This window comes from Notamacropus eugenii, chromosome 1 (genome assembly GCF_028372415.1).
Source record: "Notamacropus eugenii isolate mMacEug1 chromosome 1, mMacEug1.pri_v2, whole genome shotgun sequence".
NCBI lineage: Eukaryota > Metazoa > Chordata > Mammalia > Diprotodontia > Macropodidae > Notamacropus > Notamacropus eugenii.
This window is the reverse complement of record NC_092872.1, coordinates 219,637,320-219,659,487: the sequence shown is the minus strand read 5'-3', so window position 1 is coordinate 219,659,487 and position 22,168 is coordinate 219,637,320. Positions and strand designations below refer to the sequence as shown.

General features: G+C 35.5%; 1 protein-coding gene and 1 non-coding gene across 6 annotated transcripts in view; both read left to right on the top strand.

Annotated features, from left to right (window-relative positions):
• MAPK8 (mitogen-activated protein kinase 8) overlaps window positions 1–22,168 on the top strand; it is a 128,716-nt gene that overhangs the window by 82,236 nt on the left and 24,312 nt on the right. For all 5 annotated transcript variants that reach the window (XM_072627685.1, XM_072627690.1, XM_072627686.1 and 2 more), the window contains 4 exons: window positions 11,261–11,430; window positions 14,817–14,946; window positions 21,131–21,189; window positions 21,276–21,414. In XM_072627685.1, the coding sequence (XP_072483786.1) occupies window positions 11,309–11,430; window positions 14,817–14,946; window positions 21,131–21,189; window positions 21,276–21,414 (450 nt within the window). In that variant the 5' untranslated portion in view covers window positions 11,261–11,308. The remainder of the gene's footprint in view (window positions 1–11,260; window positions 11,431–14,816; window positions 14,947–21,130; window positions 21,190–21,275; window positions 21,415–22,168) is intronic.
• TRNAL-CAA (transfer RNA leucine (anticodon CAA)) lies at window positions 20,319–20,429 on the top strand. The gene is made up of 2 exons: window positions 20,319–20,356; window positions 20,384–20,429. It is a non-coding gene; the product is annotated as a tRNA-Leu (tRNA).

Genomic DNA, 22,168 nt, shown 5'->3' with positions numbered 1-22,168 from the left:
CCAAATTAATATACTTATTTAGTGCCATACCAATTAAACTATCAGACAATTACTTTCTAGAGCTGGATAAAATAATATCAAAATTCATTTGGAAAAACAAAAGGTCCAGAATATCAAAGGGACTAATGAAAAGAAATGCATGGGAAGGTGGCCTAGCGCTACCAGACCTTAAACTGTACTATAAAGCAGCAATTATCAAAACCACTTGGTATTGGCTAAGAAACAGAGAGGTAGACAAGTGGAATAGACTTGGCACTCAAGATGCAGTAGGCAAGGAATATAGCAACCTTCTGTTTGATAAACCCAAGGACCCCAGCTTCTGGGATAAGAACTCATTGTTTGACAAAAATTGCTGGGAAAACTGGATAACAGTGTGGTGGAAATTAGGCATAGACCCATACCTGACACCGTACACAAGAATAAAGTCCAAATGGGTACATGATTTAGGTATAAAGATTGATACCATGAATAAACTGGAGAAGCAAGGAATAGTGTATTTATCAGATCTATGGAGAAGGGAAGAATTCTTTACTAAAGGAGAGATAGAATGCATTATGAAATGCAAAATGGATAACTTTGAGTACATTAAACTGAGAAGTTTTTGCACAACCAAACCCAATGCAACCAAAATCCGGAGGGATGTAGTAAATTGGGAAAAAATTTTTACAGCTAAGCTCGGGGATAAAGGCCTCATTTCTAGAATATATAGAGAACTGACCCAAATGTATAATCATACAAGTCATTCCCCAATTGATAAATGGTCAAAGGATATGAACAGGCAATTTTCAGAGGAAGAAATTAAAGCTATCTATAATCATATGAAAAAATGCTCTAAATCACTATTGGTTAGAGAGATGCAAATCAAAACAACTCTGAGGTACCACATCACACCTATAAGATTGGCAAACATGACAGAACAAGAAAATGATAAATGCTGGAGAGGATGTGGGAGAGTTGGAACACTAATTCATTGTTGGTGGAGCTGTGAGCGCATCCAACCATTCTGGAGAGCAATTTGGAACTATGCCCAAAGGGCTACAAAAATGTGCATACCCTTTGACCCAGCAATATCGCTACTAGGACTATATCCCCAAGAGATCATAAAAATGGGAAAGGGTCCCACATGTACAAAAATATTTATAGCAGCACTCTATGTAGTTGCCAAAAACTGGAAGTCGAGGGGATGTCCATCAATTGGGGAATGGCTGAATAAATTATGGTATATGAATGTAATGGAGTACTATTGTGCCATAAGAAATGATGAACAAGAAGACTTCAGAGAGGCCTGGAAGGACTTATATGACCTGATGCTGAGTGAAAGGAGCAGAACCAGGAGAACTTTATGCACAGCAACAACCACAGTGTGTGAGAGTTTTTTCTGGTAGACTTAGATTTTTGTAATAACACAAGAACTTCTGAAAAAAAAAAAAATCCCAATGGTGGACCTCAAGGCAAAATGCCTTCCACACTCAGAGAGAGAAATATGGAAGTCACTCACATAATGTAGCAGATCATGTTTGTGTATGTGTATCTGTTTGTGTATCATGTTCTGATTTGTTATACGGATTCTTTCATTTATCTTAGTCTGACTACATAGCATGACTATAGTGAAAATATACTCAATAGGAAAGTATATGTAGAATCTATACAGAATTGTATGCAGTCGTGGGGAGGGAGGGAGGCAGTGGGGGGTGGGTGGGGAGGGATAAAATCGCAATTGTATGGCAGTGATTGTTAAACATTAAAAAAATAAAAAAATTAATAAAAAAAAAATTGACAGTGTATTAGGGCATAGAGGTATTGCAAACAGATATTGAAAAACAGAAATTGTAAACATGTCCTTTCAATCCAAGAGGCAGTAATAGAGAGGGAAATCTTATTCCAAATAACTTCAAAATGTGTAAAACATAGGAGGCTCATCCTACCAAAGCACACAAAATACTCATAGATTCTGTTATAAAGTGTTTCTTAAATAAATAAAGAACAGCTTAACTGTAGGTATGTTCTGTACTCATGGCTGGATTATGGCAACGTAATAAAAGTGGCAATTCTGCCAAAGTTTTATACAATTTTGATGCTGTACCAATCAAATTATTAAAAAGGATTGTTACAGAACTTGATGAAATAATAACATTAACTTAGAAATATTAAAGATCTAGACTATCAAAGGAAATAAAAGATAAAGGGACAAATAACACTTCTACACTTCAGACATATCGTAAAGTAGCAGTCATTCAAAACCATCTGATGATGATTTAAAAAATAAAGATAAATCAGTGGAACAGTCTAGACAGGGGAGAATTGGAAACAATACAATACAATGTCTAATAAACCAGAAAGCGTTAATTACTTAGGAAAAAAATTCATATTTGATAAAGACTGCTTGGGAAAACTGTAAAGCAGCATTACAGAAACTAAACTTAGACCAATACCTTATAGCATAATCTTCAATACGTTATGCTGCTATAAAAGAAGACCAAATCAGAGAAACGAAAAAATCAACATGAACTGATGCTGAGTAAAGTAGGCAAAGCCAAGAAAATAGTATAAACAACAAAAACAGGGCAACCTGAAAGAGTAACTATACAGTGATAAAAGCAAATGTCATAGAATTATAAAGAACAAACAGGGATCCAAAGAAAAGATAAGAGAAAGCACCATCCTCCATACCCCCCACAGAAGTAGGAACTCTGCAAGGATGATATAATTGCATAAGTTTCCTTTTAATATGTTGATCAGTTACACTGACTTTTTTGCTTTTTTATCTTTAAAAAGTATACTATTTCTTATATCAGAAGGATACTGGGGTAAATTTTGGTGATATAAAAAAATACGTCAGGACTGGAACGTGTTCACTGTTAGCAAGACAAAGAACAGCCAGTGGAGAAACATAGCAGTAGACAGCAACACGGTCACATCTTAGCTCAGAAAGCAAAGATGTGAGACGTTTTTTTGGAAAAAAGTGAAGAAAGAAAAGACTTTTTGAATTGGCAAGGAACTTTTGACTTTAGATATACAGGGTTTGAATTTGTAGTGACAGCACTTGGATACAAAAAGCAAAGAAGGCTAAGAGCAGTGAGTATGTGTATATCTGTTTGTGTATATGCATATATTGATATAGATAGGTATAATTAGCTCCAACCAGTAGGATAATCATATTCAGGTTTTCACATCCAGTCTTATACCTGCATCTACTTCTTGGATATTTCTATCTGCATTACTTATTTACTTTGTGGAATAGAAAAAGCACTGACATAGAATCTGATTTGGAGCTCATTAGAGTTTATTTAGTTTAAACCATTCCAGATCATGTTCTAACTTTTGCTTGAAGACCTCTGAGCAGAAGGAATCCAGCCCATTCTACTGTTAGATAACCTTGATTATTATGAAAATTTGTCCTTGTCTCAAGCTTTAATTTTCCTCTGTGCTATACTGCTCTTAGTTTTACTTTTGGGACCAAATGAACAAGTTGAACCTCATTTCCTCATGACATTGTCTTGATGAGTTATCATCTCATCTCCCTACAACCCCTGCATGTACCTATATTCATAATCTTTCTCCCTCCTTCCCTCCCTCCCTGACATTCACCTATTAATCTATCAATGCCCTTTTAAGGGCATTATTCTATGTTCTATATTAGAACAGAGTACAGCAAGACTGTCATATCTCTAGTACCAGACACTATACCTCTTAATTGAAATATTGGGGGGTTGGTCTGCCATGTATATATGTTATTGATTCATAATTGAGCTTGATATTAACTACAACTGGAATAGGTTAGAATTCCTGTATTAAATGTGACTTTAGGCACTACCTACTTCAACCCATACCTGAAAAACAACTTACTGTACCATACATAACCAATGGTCATGCAGCCTTTACTTGAAGGCCCCCAAAGAGATGGAGCACTCACTACCTCCTGAGGCAGCCCATTCCTATTTTATGTTGCTCTAATTGAGACTTTTTTCCCACCTTAAATAAAAGCTGAATTTGCCATCCTTTATTCTTAGTGATGCCTTGTGGGGACAAGTAAAACAATTCTGATTCTTTTACAAATGATGGTTATTTATGACTTCTCCAGAACTATTAATTTTTTAATAGTTAGATCATGTCAATGCAAGAAAAATAACAATGCCACCTAAATTAATTTACAGATTTAGTGCCTTGCCAAGAAACTACCAAAGGATTGTGTTATCATTGGAACATAATAGGTACAAGAGACCCAGAAGCAGTTGAACACAGGAGCTTAGGTTCAGTTAATCCAACAATTACAGTTCTGTTTTGTTTTAAAATTTATTATTTATTTTTAACAATACTAGCACTACCCTTGCTTGCCTGTTCTCTTCTGTTTTTAAATATTTTATTGACACTCCTTTCTCTGTTGTCGCCTTTTGGTGGCAGGCATATACAACTATCATTATCACCCTTTTCCCTCTTTCTTTAATATCTGAAATATATGCATAGTGTTTATATCAGAGGTAGTATATTGCAATGAGTAGAGTATTAGATGGGGAGTCAGGAAGATCCACATTCAAATCTTACCTCAGGCATTAGCTGTGTGACTCTGGATGACTGCAGAGTGAGATATTCTTCCAGACTAAGACAACTTAGGGAGTCAAAAAGAGAGATCTGTGACTTAGAGGCGGAGCCTGACCCCTAGCCCACGTGGATGAAACATCAGTGGTGGGACTACATGGTAGCAGCAGCAGCTTCAGGAGTTAGTCCTTAAGCCAAAAGAGACAGTGAGGGGACCTGGCCTGGTCAGAAAGAGATTGCAGAGGACTAATGTGCTAGCACTGAAAATCAAAGGAGAGATTAATAAAATTGAAAACAAGAAAACTATTGAATTAATAAATAAAACTAGGAGTTAGTTCTATGAAAAAAACCCAATAAAATAGATAAACTATTAGTTACTTTTATTTTTAAAGGAAAGAAAACCAAATTGCCATTATTAAAAATGAAAAGAGAGAATGTACCACTGATGAAGATGAAATTAAAGCACTTGTTAAGAGTTATTTTTTTCAGCTATATGCCAGTAAAACTGACAGTCTCAGTGAAATGGATGAATATATGTGAAAATATAAACCATCCAAATTGACAGAAGAAGAAATAGAAATACTTAAGTAGCCCTATCTTAGAAAAACAAATTGAACAAACCATAAATAAGCTTCCTAAGAAAAATCCCCAGGTCCAGATTGATTCACAAATGAATTCTACCCAGCATTTAAGGAACACTTAATCCCAGTACTATATAAACTATTTGAAAAAATCATTAAAGAAGGAGTCCTGTCAAATTCCTTTTATGACACAAATATAATTTTGATACTTAAGCCAGGGAGAGCAAAAACAGAAAAAGAAGACTTACAGGCAAATTTTTTAAATGAATATTGATGCAGAAATTTTAAATAAAGTACTAGCAAGAAGATTACACCACTATATCGATCATATACTGTGACCACGTAGGATTTACACCAGGAATGCAGGGCTGATTCAATATTAGGAAATATTAGGAAAACTATTAGCATAATTGACCATATCAGTAACAAAGCCAACAGAAATCAAATGATTGTATCAATAGATTAAAAAAAAAAACCTTTGAAAAATATATGACACCAATTTCTATTAAAAACACTAGAAAACATGGGAACAAATGGAAGCTTTCTTAAAACGGGAATTAGCATCTATATAATACCAAGAGCAGTCATTATCTGTAATGGGGATAAACTCGAAAATTACCAAGTAAAATCAAGGGTAAAACAAGAATGTCCATTATCACCACTATTATACAATATTATGCTAGAAATATGAGCTATAATAATTAGACAAAAAAGGAATAAAAATAGGTAATAAGAAAACAAAACTTTCACTCTTTGCAGATGATATGGTGGTATGAACTAAAAAATTGGGTGAAACAATTAACAACTTCAGCAAAGTTGCAGGTTATAAAATAAACCCACATAAATCATCAGAACTTCTATATACTTCCCAGGGACTATATGAATATGATAAAGTCAGGTCTAAACAATTAGAGAAACATTAATTGCTCATGGGTAGGCCAAGCCAATATAATAAAAATGTACTTCTATCTCAGTTAATTTGCTTATTTGGTTCTGTATTAGTCATACTACCAAAGCATTATTTTGTAGAGCTAGAAAAATCATAACGAAATTCATCTGGAAGAACGAAAGGTCAAGAATAGCAAGGAAATCAATAGAACATGAAGGAAGGTGGCCAGATTTCAGACAATATTACAAAGTAGTAATCATCAAAACAATCTGGTAGTGACTAAAAAATAGAATGTAATAGATCAGTGGAATAGATTAAGTATACAATACACAGTAGTGAATGATCACTACATTCTATCTGTTATTTTTATGTAGCATTTGATAAACCCAAAGGTCCAGTTTTTGGGATAAGAACTCACCATTCGACAAAAATTGCTGAGAAACCTGGAAAGTAGTTTGGCAAAAACTAGGCATTGAGCAACATCTGACACTGTATACCAAAATAAGATCAAAGTGAATAAATGATTCAGATATTTTGTCTCATAATCATAAATGATTCAGACACAAAGGGTGATGTCATGAGTAAATCAGGTGAGCACAGAAAAATGTATATGTCAGACTTAGAGATGAGAGAAGAGTTTATGATCAAGTCGGGATAGAGGATCTGAGGAAGTAAAATGGGTAATGATGATTACATGAAACTTATAAATTACATAAAGCTTTTAAAAAGCTTTTGTATACACAAAGCTAGTATAACACAAATAAGGAGGAAAACAGGAAATTGTGAAAAAAAGTTACAGCAAGTGTCTCTAATAAAGGCCTCATTTATATAGCTTTTATATAAATAAGAACTATGCCCCAGTTGATAAATGGTCAAAGAGTATTAAGTCAGTTTTCAAAAAAAGAAATCAAAGCTACCAGTAGTCACATAAAATGCTCTAAATCACCATTGATTAGAGAAATGAAAATTAAAACAACATCTATCAGATTGGTTAATATGATGGAAAAAGAAAATAATATACTGGACAGGATGTGGAAAAATTGAGACACTGATATGCTGTTGGTGGAGTTGTGAACTAGTCCAACCATCCTGGAGAATAATTTGGAATGAAATATCATTAAGTTCTTTAACTCATCCTAATGTAGCATGAATTAAGATTCCTTCACCATCTGGGTTGCCTTCACCTGTATGTTTTCCAGCTTCTTTCTGTTCTTCCTGAAATGAATACAGTGTTCTAGTCATGTTCTTACAAGGGAAGACCTCTTCTTTATTGCTGGTCATGGAACCTCTCTTAATGCCCCCTAACATGGTAGAACACTTTGAATGCCATATCACATTGTTGATTTTTTGCAGTCCAGCAAAACCTCTGAATATTCTTCAGCTGTTACTATCTAGCAGTATGTCTGTGACTTTGTAACCTTGATTCTTTTTAAAAATCTCATGTGTAAGACTGCATTTATCCTATTAAATTTTGACTTCTTTGATCCCAGTATTCTAGACTTTGTAACCTTGATTCTTTTTAAAAATCTCATGTGTAAGACTACATTTATCCTATTAAATTTTGACTTCTTTGATCCCAGTATTCTAGACTGTCACAAACTTTTAGCTTACATTCTCATCTAGTGTGCTTTTAATACCAGCTTTTAATGCCATGTGCAGATCTGATAAGCTGCTTTCTGTCATTTAAGACATTGATAAAGTGTTAGCATAGGCCAAGTACTTTTTCTTGGAGCACTCCACTGGAAACCTTATTCAAAAGTTAACATTGAATCATTAATGACTAATCTTTCATTCTGTGTATTTAGCTAGTTCTGAATCTTCCCAATTATAGTGTTATTTTTTCTGTCTCTCCATTTCTTTTTACAAGAATAAAATGGTAAAATTTGTCAGATTCTTTGCCGAAATGGTTTTTTTTAAAGTGATTATATTTTCCCTGTGATACGTATGTACAGAACAAGGCAGATAATAAATATGATGATGGTGGTGTGGTGATGAAAAATGTTTACTTACTATATAGTGCTTTCATATTTGTAAAGCATTTTACAAATGCTTTATCCTCACAATATCTCTGAGAAGTAGGTGTTATTCAGTCACGGAGGCAATTCTAGTATTCTACTAATAATACTAATAGTATTCTAATGAGCAACAATATGAAAAAAGTTCCAAATTACTGATAATTATAGAAATGCATATTCAAGCCACTCTGAGGTACCACCTTACATCCATCATCCTGATAAAGAGTTCAAAAAGGGAAAATGACAGTTGTTGAAGGGGCTGTGGGAAGAATGCCACCTGAATATACTGTTAGTTGAATTGGGAAGGGTTGGATTCTGTAAAGTAATTTAGAACTATACCCAGAAAAGTCATTAAATTTTGCATCTCTTTGATACAGCTATGCTATTCCTAGGCCTGTACCCCAAAGAGACTAAATAAGAGAAAAAACAAAATATTTACAGTATCTTCTTTGATATAGCAAAAAAAAACCCCTGGAAACTAAGCTGCAGTCTCTCAGTTGGGGAATGACTGAGCAAATTATGGCATATGAAATTAATGGAATATTAATCCTACTTATGTGTCTCCTCTATTAGAATGTGAACTTATTGAGGGTATTTTTGCCTTTCTGTCAATTCCCAGAACCTAGCACATACTTGGCACATAGTAAATGCTTAGTAAATTCTTAGTAACTCAATTAAATGACAAAATGGACAGTTGCAGGAAAACTTGGGAAGATTTTATGATGAAGTGCAGAATGAAGTGATCATGTCCAGAATACTGCACCCAGTAACAGCATTGTAGAGAAAAACTGAGAAAGGTGTAAGGACTTAGGTCATTGCAGTAACCAACCACTATTCCAGAGGACTATATAGAAAGAAGCTATATACAGGGTAAGAAAAAAAATAATTAAAGGAGGAATGATAGTAGTAAGATTAAGAGAGATTAGGGAAAGACCCTGTAAAATTGGGCCTTAAAGGAAGCCAGGGAAGCCCGTAGGCAGAGTTGAAGAGGGAGAGCATTCCAAGTAGAGAGGATAGTCCAGAACAGATTCAGTGTCTTCTTGATGGGACAGCCAGGATGTTAGTGTCACTGGCTCAGAGTATGTATCAAGGAGTAATGTATAAGAAAACCAGAAAGGTAGGAGGGAGCTAGGTAATGAAGGGTTTTGCATGGCAAAAAGAGCATTTTGTATTTGATCCTAGAGCTGATAGGCAGACACTGGAGTTTGTTGAGTAGGGTGGTGACATGATCAGACCTAAGCTTTAGGAAAAATCATTTTAGTAACTAAATGGATGATGAATTAGAGTAGGGAGAAACTTGTGGAATGCAGAGCCACCAGTAGGCAATTGCAGTAGTCTAGACATGGGATGATGAGGACTTGCACTAGAGTGGTGGCGGTTTCAGAGGAGAGACTGGAGCATATATAAAAGATGTTACTAAGGTGAAATCGATGGGCCTTGGCAACAGATTGGACATGGAGAATGAGAGTGAGGAATTCAGATTGACACCTGGGTAAATCCTGGAGGTCTGAAAGCATGATGGTATCCTTAACAGTAATGGAGAAATTTGAAAGGTGGATAGCAGAATTAGGGGGAAAGATGAGTTCCATTTTGGACATCCTGAGTTTAAGATACCTACAAGACATCCAGTTGGAGATATCTCATAGGTAGTTGGAGATGTGAGATTGGTGGTCAGCAGAGAAGTTAGGGCAAGATAGATAGATTTGAGAATTGTTAGTATAGAGATGATAATTAAATCCATAGAAACTGATGAGATCACCAACTGCAGTGATATAAAAGGAGAAGAAAAGATAGGACAGAGCCCTGCAGGGCATCCATGGTTGCTGGGCATGACCTAGATGAAGTAAAGGAGGCTGAAAAGGGATTATTAAAGGAATTAATAATTATTAAGTAGGAGGAGAAATAGAAGAAAATACTGTCCCAAAAAGTTAGAGAGAAGGGAGTGATTAGCTGTATCAAAATATGCAAAGGACAAGAAGAATGAGGTTTGAGAAAAGGTTATTGTATTTGGCCGTTAAGAGATCCTTGATAACTTGGGCAGTTTTGATTGAGTGATGACTTTGTTCAAATTGTAGAAGATGAGAGAAGTATATGCATCTATTTTATATGGCCTTTTCAAGGAATTGAGCCACAAAAGGCAGAAGATATAGGATGGTAGCAGAGACAGAAGGGTTAAGTAAGGAGCTTGTTTGTGAATGGGCTGGGTGTAAACGTGTTATAGGCAGTTGGGAAACAGCCATTAGAAAAGGAGAGATTGGGAAAGTGGGGATAATAGAGGGGCTAATCTGCTAGAGGAGGTAGGATGGAATAGGATAAGAAAAAAAATGAATGTGAAAAAATTAAAACTTTATCAAATTTCTCTAAAAGGAATTTGGTATCCAAGGTATATAAATAATTAACAAATGTGTGTGTTTGCATCTGTCACCAAAAAATAAGTCGTCAAAGGATATGAACAAACTGTTCTCCAAGGAAGAATTAAAAGCTATTAACAACCACGTGAAAGAATGCTCTAGATCACTAATAACAGAGGCAAATCAAAAAAACCCTGAGGTTGAAACATCATATCCCATAAATTGGCAGGCCTGACAAAAGATGGGAATAGTCAGTATTTGAGGGTTGTTTGTGAAGCTGTGAATCTGTAAAACCTCTTTGGAAAGGAAGTGGGTGTTATTCAAATAAAACTGACTAAAATGTTTATACCATTTGACCCAGAGCCATTACTAGGCTTATATCCCAAGGAGGCCATTGATAAGAAGAAAGCTTTCATGTGTATCAGATTACTTAGTAGTAGTACTTTTTGTGATAGGAAAGAATTGGACACAAGGTAGATGCTCATCAGCTGAGAAAAATGGTTTAAATTCTGAAGCATGAATGTAATAGAATATAATTGTGCTATAGAAACAATGTTTTCTATAGAGAAGCTTGGAATGATCTACACGAACCGACAGAGAATGAAGTAAGCAGAGCCAAGAAAACACTATATACAAAGGGACTACACAGTAATATAAACAGAACAGCCGGGAAACAGGAAAAAGTGAATGTTGTACAATTAAAAACAAGCATGGCTCCAAGCATGGCTTTTTTTCCCTTTGTCTTACTAAAATTTTCATAGAAAATCTCTACATTTTTTATAAATTCTTACGGTATTTGAGTAGGTGCTTCTTTGTCAGTTTTAAGATTACAAAATCAACAAGTTAGTTACTGCTTTGTAAATGTCACATTTTATTCTGTTTTTACAGCTTCTGAGTGAATTTTGGATGAAGCCATCAAATTAATTATTTGCCATCATGAGCAGAAGCAAGCGTGACAGTAATTTCTATAGTGTTGAGATTGGAGATTCTACATTTACTGTACTGAAACGGTATCAGAATTTAAAGCCTATAGGCTCAGGGGCCCAGGGAATAGTGTGGTAAGTTTTGCATTTTAAAATAACTAAAGATTAATAGCACTGCATCTGTATTTCCTCATGTCTTGATATATTTTCAATTTCCTGAAGAGAACACATCCAAAGCTGTAAAAGGGCAAGCTAATACTGTCTAGGAATTGACCCTGTGCTATTATTTTTATGTTACGAGTGAAAAAGAATTAACAAGAGGTCATTGTAATTACCACTTTTTGCCGAAAGAATGCTTTTTCTCCAAGGAACTCAAAGTGATTTACGGCTTCAGCAATTCCATCTTTAAACATGAAGTATTATTTCCTTATCCTTTGGTTTGTTAAACTTAACCATATGTCTGTTGACTGAAAGAACAATTAGCAAATTCATGAGTTCTGTTTATACTTGTATTAGCAAATCTTTTTCAATAAAAAATTCTACCTAATCAGTAGTTTAGCACCATAAATTCAAGCTTAGTTGTATATATTTAAAAAAAACAGATTTAGGAATTAGCCTTTTTGCTTGTAGATGTGAAAATTAAAGCTCATTCCATGCCAAACAAAATATCAAAATTCTTTAATTAGCCTACTAATTATGCAGATGGGAAGTGACAGGCATTGAGTGACAGGTAGAGCTAGTAAATGATTTTGGCGGGGGGTGGGAATGCAGACTGTATTACTAGAGTTCAGGAGAAGTGAGAGGCCAAATTAGAATTGTTGCAGGGGAAGTATAAAAGATAGGCAAGATGTGAACTATTCTGGATTTGGAACCAATATGACATGGTAGCTGATTGAATATGTGGTATGAGAGAGAAGGAAGGTATCATATTATTTCAGTTATGTGCTTGAGTGAGTTTGTAGAATAGCATCATTAATGTATTGAGAGAAGTTTGGAAAGGAGTATATTTGGGAGGGAAAGTTACTTTTATTCTTAAACCTGTTTATTTTGATGTTACAGGACAGCCAAATGAAAGTATATGTCAGACAGTTGGAATATAGGTCTGGAACTCTGGGGAGAGTTTGGTTGGAGTTTGGGGGAGTTATCTACATGGAGGTGATGTTTTAATAGATTAGTAAGGGAGAATATTGGAGTGAAATGAGAGTCTAGGACAGAAACTTAAAGAACACTTGTGTTTAAAAAGTGAGAACATGAGAAGACTTTAAGAGACCAAAGGAGTAGTCACAGAGAAGCAAGAGGAAGGCCATGATATTAGTGTCATGGAAGCCAAAGGATGCTAGAGTATAACATAGGTAGTCCATAACATTAAATATCTAAATAGATAGTCTGTAGCATTAAATATCTACACAGCAAGGTAGATGAGGATAAGGCCACTTAAAAGGACATTGGATGTGATGATAATGACATTATTAGTGACATTTGTTAGAGCTATTTCATTAAAATGGTCAAGACAGAAGCCAGATTGAAAGGAGTTGAGAAAGTAGACGTAAAGATACTCATTCTAGAAATTTGGCGCTGGAGAAGAGTAAAAGAAGATAATAACTAGAAGAAATAGTTAAGTGAACTTTTCCTTTTTATTCATTTAAAAGCTAATGTAGATATTGAAAATGAATAAGAAAGAAGGTATGATCCATGACGTATAAAGACCTGGAAGAAACTGTAGGAAATTGAATTGGGTACAAGTTTATAAGTGTGTGCAAATGTGTACAAGGCTACAAGTATGCCCCTTCATCCTCCTTCCCTGGAGAAATGAAAGAAAGAGGATAGGTAAAGTCATTGAGAAGAGTGAAGGAGGGTCATTCATGTAGCAGAGCCCTAAACTCATTACACACATGTAAAAGAATAAAGAAGCTCATTATGTAGGCAGAGATACCTTGTTATGGTATTATGCAAAGGTATATGATGGTTAAGAGGTCTTTTTAAGTCAGTAAATGAAAATTAATCATTCTAAATGTATTTTCAGTTTCATAGTGGCTATTTCTATCCAATCAACTTTTAGTTGACAATCAGTTTTTAATATTAGATTGCCTTTACTCAGTCTGTGCTTTTGATACCAGGGTTAAACTTATTTTGGAAGGTAAACCTGCTATAATAAAATCACATTCCACCCCACATCCCAGGAGAAATTAATTTTAGTTAATTTTTATCAGTCTTCATATATTGAGGTCAAGTTTAGAGCTAGAAGAAGCAAACCCTTGCTCCTTTTACAGAGTATCAAAGATACTCAGAGACTGAGAAACTTAACTGGGACCACGTAAGTTACAAGTAGAAGCAGAACCACATCTCCCACAAGAGCTTCCAATACCCAGGCCAAGGCTCTTTGTCTACCCTGATTCATAACCAAGCAGCATTTAAATGGTACATTTTACTTTAATCTCAAAATAAATAAATTTTGGAAAAGGAGGAAAAGGAAAGCAGTAAACATTTATATTATTAGTGTATGCCAGGCACTTTGCTAAAAGCTTCATAAATACTTCATTTGATCCTCACAAGTCGGTGAGGTAGATGCCACTGTTATCCCCATTTTAGAGCTGTGATAGGCAAATAGAGGATAAGTGACTTTCTTAGGGTCACCAGCTAATAAGTGTGTCAGGCCCAACACTGCACCACCTACTTCTCAATATGGAAAATAGGTGCCTTGCTCACATTTCTGTTGATCCTTAAAGTTTTTGAAATGTTTTCTTTATAACAAATTGGTAGGCTAGATACTGTAATGATTATCCTCTTTTTACAGGTGAAGAGTTGAAACCTAAAATGGTCAAGCAGTTTTACCCAAGGTTACAGAGCTAGTAAAAGACAAAGATAATAACCCAAACCTAGGTCTTTTGTCTCCAACTTTATGCCCATGCCTTATTGCCTCTCAGCTTATAATTTAAAAAAAAAAAATGTACTCCTAAAATAGACATGTAAAACTTCATAATGAAAGATCTCAGATTTTGGCACTTGAAAATTAACTTCCAAATCATGCTGTTGAGTAAAATAATAATACAGACAATATATGCTATAGGACTTCATAGGAGGCCTAGACTTATTTATATCTCTCTCTAAGATTACTTTAGGCAAGTCAGTTAATCTATTTATATTAAAATTTTAGCATTTCTGAAACTGAAAGTATGTTTTGTGGGATGCTCCCAAATAATACTAGTACTTCTTTGTACTTTGCAATTTAAGGAAAATTCTGGCATTTAAGTGGTAAGCAAAGTTTTAACTAAAAATAACTGATAGAAGATGTTTAGTTTAATGCTTGGATGTTTTTCAGGGTTCTTATAAACTGTAAGATTGGAATGTTTTGTTTTGGGGGGCTGACAAGAAGAAGAGGAACACATCTATATAACACATACCAGAAATATTCTAAAGCTTGTGATTGTTTTTTTAGCCAAAAAAGGTTAATATGTGTTTGTGTCTGTGGACTTGTAAGTTTTCTTTTCCTAAAATTTGTTTGTGTCCATTTTTAATTACAGTGCAGCTTACGATGCCATTCTTGAAAGAAATGTTGCAATCAAGAAGCTGAGTCGGCCCTTTCAGAATCAGACTCACGCCAAGCGTGCTTACAGAGAACTTGTTCTCATGAAATGTGTTAATCACAAAAATGTAAGTGGAATGGGTTAGTGTGTAAATATAGGTCAGATCATAATGAAGCTTATGGCAGTATATCATGATGTTGTAAACCTATGATTTACAGTGTCAACCCTCAGTTCAGTTCTGTAAAGTAACTTTTGAGAATTAGTTTGTATAGCTACCTTTCTGATAAAATTTCATTTTAAATAAATATTTATTGAATATCTACCATGAAAAGTCACCACTTCCCACATAACTTTTCTGGGCTCCCTACTACCTGGACCCCTCCAGTAAAGTCAATTCAAGTCAATAAGCATTTTTTATACCTGCAGTGTTCTAGGCACTGTACTAAGTGCTGAAGATACGAGGAAAGCTACCAAACGAACAAATAAAAAGTAGTCCCTGCTCTCTAGTTTCTGAAATCCCATAGTGTTTTATTCCTCCCCTGCTCCTCAGTAAAAATATACCAAATTCTTGGCATTATATGAAAATTATTATAAGTATTGTAGGGCAGGAATTGGGTAGGTTTGATGTACTATCCCAGTCTCACAGTAAGTATATCGGTTTGGTTAAAGCAGTGGGTTTGTGTAAGGGAATAATGGGGAAGGTAAGTCTACAGGAGTGTGGTGGTGAAGGCCTTGAATATAAGATAAAAAACTCAAGATCTCATCTTATAGAAAGTGAGAAGTCATTGAATGATTTTGAACATTCTAATAGCATGATGAATGCAGTGTTTTAGAAAAATTAATCTGGTTATGGTTGCAAAATAAATTAAACCAAGGAGAGATGTTTGATTTTTAAAATTAGACAATAGTTGGAGCTAATAGCTCTTACAACTCATGTTTGAATCCAGGTCTTCTAACTGTAAATCCTTGCTTTCTTTTCTCTACATCATGCTGAAAAATAGCATTGGAATCAGATTTTTATACCCAATTTTTTTTTTTTTTTGGTTCAATTCAGCAAACATTTCCTGAGCACTCTTGCTATATGCCAAAACCTTATGCTGGATACTGAAGGAAATTCAGAGATAAAAAGCAAAGCCCTGCCCTCAAGAAGCTCAAAAGTTTTAGGATGAGAAGATATGTAAACACTTTAAAAATGATAATATAAATGAGAAGAGCTTACCTGGACTTACTGATACAAAGAACAAGTGTTAGCCTAAAATTGTTCTGGTTTCAGCTTCCTATTATTTCTTCTGTTTATCCTCTCACTTAATAGTTGTGCAAGTTTCTTGGTCTTTCTGTGTTTCATTCTTTGTAGTATATAGTGCTGACAAGTAATAATTACAACCAAATGTTAGAGTTTGCATCTTTATAGATTAAATCAGTAACTGAAAAAATTAAATCCAGTCAGCAAAAATCTGCCTTTTTATTTTGTGGCTGTTATATTCCTGATACTTTCCAATTGGGCATCTTTTAGGGGGTGACCAGTGAATTATTTCTATTTTGCCCTCTCGTTCTACAGGGCAGTGATGTCTGCATTCCTATTTTGGCCATGGCATTCAGATAGGCCAAAAATTCTTAAGTTATCTTTTATTGATCTGTTTTCCAAATTAATTATTTTTGCTATGAGATATATTACATTTTCTTTGATTGTTTCATGGAATTGGTGTCTTCTATTTTATCCATTCTAATTTCCAACTAGTTCCCACACATACACACACACTTAAATATTTGTGCCTCTTATTCCAAACTGTTAGATTCTCTTTCTAAATCTTTCATAGCTCTCATTTCGTTTCCCATTCTTTCCTATAGCACTCTCATTTTTTAAAATAATTTTAAACTCTTGCTTTATCTCTTCCAAAAATTCTAGCTGAACTTGTGCCCAAGCTGTGTTTTCCTTTGAGATATAATTTCCTTGTGCATATTTTGGAATCATTTTCTTCTATATTTCTACCTTGACTGTCCTGTCATCATAATAACTCTTTTTTGTTAGCCCATTCTTCCAGCCTATATCCTGACTTCAGACTTTGTTAAGACTTACTCTGTAAACTGCTGGGGAAAGATATCTGAGTTGAGCTTTGTTCTATTGGGTCTTTCTGCTACTCTTGGGGGTATAAAGTGTAGTGTTACTTTGTAATCTTAGAAATTGCTCAGGTTAGAGATCTGCAGGCTTTCAAGATTCTCAGAGTATGATCTTTACCCTTCTGGTCTGAGCTCTTCAAGTTTTTCTTTCCTCAGTTTGAGTCTACATAAAACTCCTATTGGATTTCCCAGTTTGGAAGTTACAGTAGACTGATGATGAGTCACTATCAGCCAGCTAGAAGGCTTTGCTGGTTCACTGTGACAGTAGACTTCTCTTCAGTCTGAGATTCCTGCCCAGGTTTTTCTCCTGAAGGTTTTAAACAGGGCTGAAAACTAGAACTGGGAACCCACTCTGTTCCTGGGGTCTGACCCACGTAGCTGATGCCATCTTCTGAACTTGCTTCTTACTCAGGACAATTGCAGCCCCTCCTCACCCTTAAAAGCTATCCCAAGGTATAGGTCTCCTTCTTAGTTCACTCTGGATCTAGGGCCTAGAACCATATAGTAGTGATAGAGCACCTCTTCCTGCATCCTTCACGAGATAACCTTGACCTCTTCTTGCCCTGGTATGTGGCGTTGGTTATTTTTATGCACTGGCATGCCCTTATGCCCTGGTCTCCCTGTATTGACATGGGCTGGAAGTGCTTCTCATTGTGACTTTTCTCTTGGAACCTTGACCAGGACTACATCTGGTGCATTTTCTAGATCTTAATGGAAGAGTTATGTTGCAGGAGTCTGGCAGTACTTTTTTCCTTTTAGCTCAGTCCGCTATATATAGCCTTAGTGTTTCTTACGGACTTAGATAAAGCAAAATAAAATATGTGAAGCACTTTGCAAACCTTAAAGCATTATATAAATAGTAGCTATGATTATTACCCCAAAATCAAATCTTATCTTTGCTCGTCACAATATCTTTTCCCTCCTTTCCATTCACAGCTACCATTTCTCGCCTGGAGAGTGATAATAGCCTCCTCTTTGGTCGTCCTGTTCCAAATGGCTCCCTACACCCATCCATCTTCCAGCATAGCTGCCAGAGTGAAAAATTTTCCATAGTTAAGGCTGACCCTGACCTGTCTCCCTGCCCCAATAAATTGTAATGGCTCCCTATTCCTTGCAGTATGAAATGTAAATTTAAAGTTCTTTACAACATGACTCCTTCCTGCCTTTCAGGTCATTATTCCTCCTCATCTACTCTGTAGTGCAGCCATCATGGATGCTTTCTCTTCTGCATAGTTGATGCATCATTACTAGTGTCATCTCTCACCTTCTATTTTGTATATAGATAGTGTTATAGATGGACAGATTGTCTTCCCTGTGAAAATGATAGGTACTACTTCACCTTGGTTTGTTACCCCCAGCACTTAGCATGGTCCCTGGTTTAATAGTTGCTTGTTGATTGATTAATTTTAGGATGATGGGAACGATGAAAGCATTGGTGCAAGACAAGCATGAAGAACGAGTTAGGAGCACAAAAGAGGAAGAACTGGGTTAATTCAGTGCTCCAGCTAGTGAGGGAGAGAAACAGGTAGACACAAACACTGAGGTAAACAAGTGCATAGAGGCAGTCCAAACAAGAGTCCAGATTTCAAGTGAAGTTTTTTGGTAAGGGTACATATATGTAAACCTTTGCTCTATTGAGTGTATAAATAGACTAGCTTTGTTTATAGCTCTTAATTTGAGGAACAGGGAGCAGCCTCTGTCCTTAGCAGTAATTGACCATTTCTACAACTTCTGGTTTCTTAAAGTTAATTTTAAGAGACCTCATATTTGTAATCATTGCTAAAAAGAAGTATGTGTATACTTCCCTTGAATCAGCACTCTTTAGAACTTAGAATTTATTAAATGTGATGTTGTCATCTGGACCCTGAAAATTTTTCTAAAAACATGCCAGAAAAAACTATATCTACTTTCTTGACAGAGACCTGAAAATGTGTCCCTTGGTAAACCATCAATTTTTTTTCCTAATTAACATTTCATGCATTTTCTTTCTAAATTAATGCTTTATTGATGCCTTTTGTTTCTACATTAAATTATTTCAAAATATACCACTCTGTCTACCCATTCAGTAAGCCTTTCCCCATAATACAAAAGTCATTTAAAACTAACTGACACTATGACCATGTCTGTCAGCATGTGCAGTATTTTGTGCTCACAGTCGCCTCCCCACCTGGGGCTAAGTGTAATAATCACCAAAGTTCTTTGCCACCTGTTTGCCTGGTTCTGCTTCCTTCACACAGCATCCATTTCTCAAAGTTCTTCTGTGTTTCTCTGAATTCTATACACTTGTTTCTTACAATGTACTAACTTGTTCTTGAAGTCACCCAGTCATAAAGGCACTACTGTGCATTCGGTCATTTAAAGTCCTCTTTGAACCAAGCCTTGCAGAAGGCTCCAGGAGATGACAGATCCTGACTGGTTGTTCTCCCAGGTTTTAGTATCTCAAGTGTCATGTTTGTTGCCCTTTGGTCTCGAACATTTTGTGAAGGTGAATGAACAACATCGCCTTTTCTTCAGCCTTTCCTACTATTCTTCTCATGGTGTTCTCTTTGCTAAGACACAAGCTATTGTTGACTGGTTTATAGTCTTTCTAAATATCTTTTTTCTTGCCTTTCCAAGCAGTAGCCATGAAGCACAGGAACATTTTCCAGGCTCCACTTGGAGATAGAAGCTCTCGTCTGTCCTTCTTTTGCTTTTGTACTATTGAGATTTTTGTGTATGAGTTCTGTTCTGCTGACTTTGAAGATCACTGTGGAGGGTGAGCTCAGAATAGCTCCAGAAGTCTTTTAATTCAAGTACTTTTGCACATAGAGCTCAGTAGTGTGTATTTGCTGTAGCTTCCAGTTGAAGATGAGGACAGTGACAACCTGCATACGAAATTGGATCACTTGTCAGAGTTCCATTATATTTAAAATATAATGGAAAGGGGCCTAATCATCCAGTCTAACCCACTCAATTACATTTGAGAAAACTGAAGCAAAGATGATTATGATTTTTCCAGTTACATGGTACCAGAGCTAGGTTTCAAACCCATATCCTCTGCCTCTTTTTCCAGTAACATTTGAATGAATACTTAAGTATTCACATTCATAATTGATTAAATAGACCTCTGGTAGACATCATAGTCATCATGGCATTGTGGATAGAGTATTGACCTCATTTCAGGAAGATCAGACTTCAAGTGCTACATTGAACATGGCCACATAGCAGCTGTCTTACTCAAGGGAAGTCACTGAACCTTTCAGGACAGGAGGCAGTGCTAAGATTCACTTAGAGAGGGTGCTGTCCCTGGTTGGAAGAAGGAACTTCCTCATCAGTTAGGGTTCTGAGATAAATTGTTGTTTGTCCTTCGTTTTTGAAGAGAACCAGTGACATCACAGGACTGTCAGGATGGCTGAGGGGTGTAAGGCTCCAGACTCAAGCACAAGTTTCCTCCATGCCCAGGATTCTTCTGGTCTCCATATGGAGGCATGGGTTCAAATCCCATTTCTCACAGGTCTCTGAAATACTTACTAGGTAGGTAGGTGGTATGACAAATAGAGATCTGGACCTGAAATCAAAAAGACCTGAATTCAAATCCAGACTCAAGCACTTATTAGCTTGGCTGCCCTGGGCAAATCACTTTATCTTTGTCTACCTCATTTTCTTCTATAAAATGGAGATAATAGTAGGGGTTGTTATAAGATTAAACAGAGATATTTGTAAAGAGCTTTGCAAACCATAAAGTACTGTCAGTGCTGCTGCTGCTGCTACTGCTACTACTACTACTACTACTGCTTCTACTGCTTTTACTACTAATACAAATCCTTTTCCCAAAATAATCATTAGACCCTACTGTCATGGTTCAGTTTTACATTTTTAAGTAGAATTTTGAATATAATTTTCATTTTTAGTCAATAAACTTTTAATTATATATATATATGTATATATATATAAAATATTGCTTTTAATGAAACAAATTCTATGCCTACCATAGGGGAATTCTGACTGAATGAGAAGTTTCATTTCTGTTGTCTTAAATCACCAGAAGATGAAGTGATCATATGTAAAGTCAGTATAAGTAAACAAATGAACATTTAGCAGGTGATTGTGTAGTGGACCCTTAGTTCTATTTAACCCATGAATTTACCATTCAGAATTATTCAGCTTCACAAAATGTTTTATAACTTTTTCCAAATTCCCTGCTTCTACCACAGATAATTGGCCTCTTGAATGTGTTCACACCACAGAAGTCCCTAGAAGAATTTCAGGATGTGTAAGTGTGATTATCATCCAAGTTTGCTTTGTTAATACTATTTATTTAATGCACTTTTGGATTACTATTCTTTCTCTTCTCTGAAGTTACATAGTCATGGAGCTCATGGATGCAAATCTTTGCCAAGTGATTCAAATGGAGCTAGACCATGAACGAATGTCCTACCTTCTCTATCAGATGCTGTGTGGAATCAAGCACCTTCATTCTGCTGGGATTATACATCGAGTAAGTAGAAGTATTTACTTGTGTTACTAATATCTCTGTCTTTACAGTTTCTAAAGAACTAGAAGAAATACATTAATTTAATCTGTGAAGCAAGATGATACAATTAAAAAATCGATACTATCAGCATATATTAAACTAGAAGAATATAGAAGCTGTTTTGTAGTAGTGCTTTATTTTCCATGTACATTTAATTTAAATACTTGATGGCTATATGCTTCCATAGTAGGTTATTCGAATGCCAACTCATTACAGTTTGGAAAGTTTTTTTTTCTAATTTAAACAAACCTTTTAAAATAGGTTTTATTCAGTGAGATCATAAGTTTTTTAAGCTAGCTGTCTAGTTTTGAGTTAACTTTCTGTCAGATAGTCAAAATTATCTAATAGCTGAACCATCTTCCCAACTTTCTGGGTTTTTGTTTTATTTTGTATTGTTTGCTAATAACTTGTCTGATGCAAAAATGTATCTGACAAGCTTGATGTGGCACTTTATTGGCATCCCTGCTGATATTTCTTAGTATCCTACATTTACAAATGTTGTAATGTTGTGCTTTTGCATTTTCCTAAACTATAACAAGAGAAATGTACAGTCCTTTGTAAGCTCAACAGGAGACCAGAATCCATCTTTGGCTTCATTACCTTCTTGTGTGACCTTGGGCAAAGTGGAACTGTTGTTCCTTCCCAGTGTATAGACTAGAACAATAAAATACCACTGGAAAATAAATTACGTATCATGAAAGCCCATAGTGAACTACCA